This window comes from Nicotiana tomentosiformis, chromosome 2, assembly GCF_000390325.3.
Source record: "Nicotiana tomentosiformis chromosome 2, ASM39032v3, whole genome shotgun sequence".
NCBI lineage: Eukaryota > Viridiplantae > Streptophyta > Magnoliopsida > Solanales > Solanaceae > Nicotiana > Nicotiana tomentosiformis.
The window spans coordinates 89460542-89463117 of record NC_090813.1 but is presented as its reverse complement, the minus strand read 5'-3'; the positions used below and the strand labels follow the sequence as shown (position 1 = coordinate 89463117).

The 2576-nt window shown below is 35.7% G+C and overlaps 1 protein-coding gene across 1 annotated transcript; it reads right to left on the bottom strand.

The window, feature by feature from the left end:
• Window positions 1-542: 542 nt before the first annotated feature.
• Window positions 543-2282, bottom strand: LOC138905232 (zinc finger BED domain-containing protein RICESLEEPER 2-like). Its single transcript, XM_070193738.1, has 2 exons — window positions 1056-2282; window positions 543-932 (listed from the first exon to the last, which is right to left on the bottom strand). The coding sequence occupies exons 1-2, from the start codon at window positions 2280-2282 to the stop codon at window positions 543-545; spliced, it is 1617 nt and encodes a 538-aa protein (XP_070049839.1).
• Window positions 2283-2576: the final 294 nt, after the last annotated feature.

Here is a 2576-nt window from a genome sequence, read left to right as displayed (position 1 = left end):
TAACATATTAATTAACATTGTATTACAATTCGAATTCTTACCAGATATATTAACACTACACGTCAATTACGGAAGGGTCTTTTCCATCGCTGGTTAAATCTGAAGAAAACAAATTAAAATAATGAGTCGTGTAATAAATATAAGCATATCCACAACACTTATATACAACAAATATAGTAACAATATTATTACCTTGTTCAAGCTGCTCGATTTTATCAATATCTTCCTCAACACTAACAGGTTGTTTTAATTTTTCATTTCGAAGCCAATCTTGAAGACACACTAGAGCTTGCACCAATTTAGGAGTTAATGAACTCCTAAATGAATCAAGAAGATGCCCTCCCGTACTAAACGCACATTCGGATGTCACGCTTGAAACCGGAGTCGCTAATACATCACGAGCCATCTCCGCAAGAACAGAAATTCTAGCTGAGTTCAATTTTCACCAGAGAAGAACATCAAATTCTTTAGTGTCATCCTCAGTTTCTTCACCAAAATATTTATCTAACTCTGTTTTAGTATCTACACCTCCACTCCCACTTTTATATTTTTTTATATCTTGCAAGTGATTCCAAAAGTCCTGTATTTTGGGTGCTTACTTGACTGTTAGAAAGCCCGGAAGTAGAAGTGTCCAATGAAGAATAATCTGAAGATGAAGCAAGCACGACACCTTTTGAGCTGGACTTTACATACTCACAAAATAACGAAGTCATGTACTTCTTCACTTCTGCTTGTATAGTTTCCCCCAGATCTTCACCAAACATCTTTACAAGTGCATAACCAACTGATTCGAGCTTGTAACGTGGATCCAAAATACATAAGATGAAAATTATCTTGTTCATTTTCCCTGGATCACCCCAATACTTATTAAAGTTTTCCTTCATCTTCTTTGCCATTTCACTTAAAACTGTATCTTCATTTGCTATCAATTGCTTCAAATAAACAGCAACCGCACAAATTTCAAGAAAATGAATATTCGATGTAACATAACGTGATCAAGATATTTTCAAAGTAAGAAGATAAAAGATTTCAAGAAACTTTGTAATTCTTTTTACATTCTCCCAATCACTACTCAAAAGTTCACTTGTAGGAATTCCAACTTCAATATAAGAATGCTCAAGATAATGTCTTAGGCCAATTTCACTAGATGCATAATGTGAAAATACACTTTCAAATTCAACAGCCCTACGCAACATCAAGTAGGTGGAATTCCACCTAGTTGGAACATCCAAGCATAAAGTTTTTTTACAATTGAGTTGTTCATTATCAAAACATTCTTGAAACCTCTTCAACCTCACAGGAGACTGCCTAACATATCTCACTTCATGCCTAACACGTTCAATAGACACTGAAGATTCTTTTAAACCATCCTGGACCACAAGATTCATGATGTGAGCCATACATCTCACGTGAAGGTGATTACCGTTCATCAAATTAGTTCCCATTTTTGTTAATTGCTTAGACAATTCTTTTACTGTCACATCATTGGAGCTTGCATTATCAACTGTAACAGTGAAGATCTTATTTATCCCCCACTCACGTAAGCACCTACCAATAGCATTTGCCATATCTTCGCCTTTATGACTAACAATAGGACAAAAATTAATTATTCTTTTATGCATATTCCATTCACTATCAATCCAATGGGCAGTGATACACATATAATTGATTCTTTGTATAGAAGTCCAGGTATCAGTGGTAATACATACTCTTTGTTTCGTTTCTATAAAAGACCTCTTCAACTTTTGCTTTTCTTCATTAAAAAGATCAAAACAATCCCTAGTTACAGTACTACGGGAAGGGATTCGAAAATAAGGTTGCGCCACTGTCATAAAGTCTCTAAAACCTTCTTTCTCAACAAAGTTGAAAGGAAGCTCATCAACTATTACCATACGACATAACGCCTTCCTACACTCTTCTTGATCAAATTTCCAAGTAACAACAGCTACGTCACCCTGACTACCCCCGAAACAGATTGAAAACCTAAATTTGATTGTTTTTTTATCAACAATAGCAATGCATTTTGGAAATATAAACATATGAGAAAGAAGTGTCGACGTACCGTCTTTGGTCTTAAAACAATATTCAATAAAGCAATAGTCACATTTTGCTTTTGTACTCCCTTCGGAAGTAATAATTTCTGTAAAATGATCCCACACAATAGACCTTTTTTTCCTTTTTTTGGTTATATTTGACTCTGTTGTTTCAAATTGGCTTATTGCATTTGAATTAGAAGCCCCACTTTCACCCATCATCTTATCACTTTGTATATTTTCAGTCATGCTATGAGTCACTACATCAAGAAAAGAAAAGGAATGAAAATAACCATTTCCTTAACAGATATTTAAACAAAAACTGTCAAAATCGATCTCAAAACAGCACAAGGCAGAGAAGGCAACAGTTGTAATTTCAACAAGAAAAGAAACTTATCATCTGATGCTCTGGGCTCTGGCTATGACGACAGGGAGAGGAGAGACGACGAGTTGGCGAGTTGGCGAGAGGGAGAGGCGAGATAGAGAGGCAAGTTAGCAAGAGGGAGACAGTGAGTCTGCTGCTCTGGCTGCTGGGTGTAATAC